The sequence below is a fragment of the Oryx dammah genome, unplaced genomic scaffold (genome assembly GCF_014754425.2).
Source record: "Oryx dammah isolate SB20612 unplaced genomic scaffold, SCBI_Odam_1.1 HiC_scaffold_256, whole genome shotgun sequence".
Classification (NCBI taxonomy): Eukaryota; Metazoa; Chordata; class Mammalia; order Artiodactyla; family Bovidae; genus Oryx; species Oryx dammah.
The window spans coordinates 10,961-13,325 of record NW_024070424.1 but is presented as its reverse complement, the minus strand read 5'-3'; the positions used below and the strand labels follow the sequence as shown (position 1 = coordinate 13,325).

Genomic DNA, 2,365 nt, shown 5'->3' with positions numbered 1-2,365 from the left:
CATAGTATGCTATAATGCCCCTTTCAGGCTCCCTCAAGCTTATTTAAACATCTCTTGGATTTTCATAGTACCCTATGATGCCCTCTTTCCTGTCCTACCCTCCAATAGAGGTCACATAAACTTTTCTACATTTTCATGGTACCCCATGCTCACTCCTTATTACAGCGTTTACCACACTGCCAGTTTACAAATTTCTCTCTCACATAATCTGGAACATTCTTTAGAACTGAGAGCTGTGCCTCATGAGTATTCCCAGAACCTACATTGGTGCCTCACCCATAACTCATGGCCAATAATTGGACAAAATGTCCTCATCTCTAAGCTTTTATTTTTTTCTATTTTCTGCAGTAATTATACAAAGTCAAGATGGTTGTCTGTATTCTTTACACAACAGGAGACACAGGTTTCAGAAAGGTAGGACATAAAATAATTCTTTCATTCTTCTCTCACAATTTACCGGTTATATCAGTACTTTTAAGAGCAGCCTATTTTAATGATAGAAAATATGTGCCCAATCATATAATATAATGGATAGACTTCATTTTAAAACGTTAGCAAAACTGTTATACTAAATCTCAATGACAGAAAATAAAGGAAAATATCTTTTCTTCAATCATATTTTAAAACATATTGTGATCTTAATCAACACTGTATTACGGAATAAAATTTACAATGTCTAAAGTAAACGTTCTATTTCTCAAACAATTTGTTGATCACAAGTAGGAAATACAGTGCCCCCTCCCCATTATATTCAACTCATGACCCAAATGATCAACCTCTTGGGGAGTACCTTTGAAGCTCTTTTAAACCTCCCTCATGTGTGTGCTGCATATTTCCCTAAGGAGCAGAATAACCTCTCGCACCTGAATTGAGGATAGCCTCAACTTCTGCATCATCATCAGAATCCCAATCGTAATTACATGGCCAGTCCTTGGAGCACCGGTTACGCACCCTTGCCACAAAGTGCATGACTTTCAGCTTGCTTGATTCCACGTGTGCTCTAGGTCCCCAGAAGAACTCGTACTCCACGGGGCTGCTACGGGGCACCGGCTTATAAATCAGGTACCCTCTGCGCACAAACTCTTCTGTAACGACCTTCTTTGGATCTCCAAAGATGCTGTGCTGCTGGCCAGGCTGCATCCCCAACTTTCCTAGCACTTTCCAGACCAGGGCCTCCTTGGCGCTGTTGCCCATGATGAAGATGAGGGCTAATATAGACATCAGGAGACTTTTCTTGGTGCCTTGAAAGTTGCTCCGGGCTACCGAGGGCTTCTGCGCTTGAGCAGTGCTCAAGGATTTCTCAGGAGTAGTGGAGGTCTCCTCTGGTGTGCTTGGGTCTTCCTCTGGGCAGCTCAGGTCGTCCTCCGGGGTGCTCGAGCCCACAGAGGCGGCCATCGGGGTCTCAGAGGTTTCTGAGGCCTGAATCTTACGACTGTTGCGGTTCTCCTCTGCGGCCCTTGCGTTACGGCGACGCCGGCTCTTTCGTCCCCGTGGCATGTCTTCTACTAAGGGCACGGAGTCTATAGCAATCCTAGAGTAAGATGCCTGCAGAAAGCAGCTATCTTTACCTTAAAGGGGTGCCGCCGCTGAAGCCACCAACATAAGTAGTCTTTGTAACAACAAGCGAGACGTTCTCAGCAAACAAGCTAACACCCACGTAAGCCGACTTGCCGGAGCAACAGCCCCCAGCACTCGCCCCAGCAGCAAAGCCCGAGAATGCAAAGCTGAATTGACTCCGCTGAACCTGCCACGCAATCTCCAAACTCGAAAAGGAAGTGGGCGGTTCGTTCAGGCAGACTTCCGCTGTCAGATAGAAGAACGGACAAGCCAAGGCAGGGGTGGGACTAAGGCAGAAAAGATGATTTGGGATTGGCGAGGGCTGTGGTATGCAACGAGAAATAAATAGATTAGTGTTCCTTCATTTTTCAGTCTTGTACGAGATTGGTTGGCAGGTCCTGGGAAAGAGTGTGTATCTACTCCATTTTCAGGCTGAGGGTGTATATGAGACAGTGTGGGAGGCGCATGAGTGTATTCTTGGAAGGAATCAGCTACTCCCAGCTCTCCTTTCCTGTCTTGGAAAGTGTCTATAATTCCAGGTGCAGAGCCTTTAAAGTGTTATATATTCATGAGGTTATTAAGCAGGGCACTGACAGAATCAGACTTGCATTTGTACAGCCACAAAGGAGCAGACGATTGTCTGGCAGGTCATTTAGGAAGTATTTAGAGTTAAGAAGCAAGAGAGAATGAAAATGAGCCTTAAGGTGGTTGCCATGGGGATGGAAAGACAGACATTTTAAAGGTGCTCATTGGCAGGCTTTAGAGACTGGATGAAAGTGGTGAATACAGAGTGGGTGGTGGAGTTCAG

The 2,365-nt window shown here is 45.4% G+C and overlaps 1 protein-coding gene across 1 annotated transcript; it reads right to left on the bottom strand.

Annotated features, from left to right (window-relative positions):
- Positions 1-308: 308 nt before the first annotated feature.
- On the bottom strand, positions 309-1,784 carry MAGEH1 (MAGE family member H1). Its single transcript, XM_040235400.1, has one exon. The coding sequence runs from the start codon at positions 1,495-1,497 to the stop codon at positions 838-840; it is 660 nt and encodes a 219-aa protein (XP_040091334.1). The 5' UTR covers positions 1,498-1,784; the 3' UTR covers positions 309-837.
- Between the last annotated feature and the right edge of the window lie 581 nt (positions 1,785-2,365).

Bases quoted from the DNA above. Each gene is read 5' to 3' on its own strand.
- MAGEH1 (XM_040235400.1), bottom strand. From the start codon at position 1,497: ATGCCACGGGGACGAAAGAGCCGGCGTCGCCGTAACGCAAGGGCCGCA.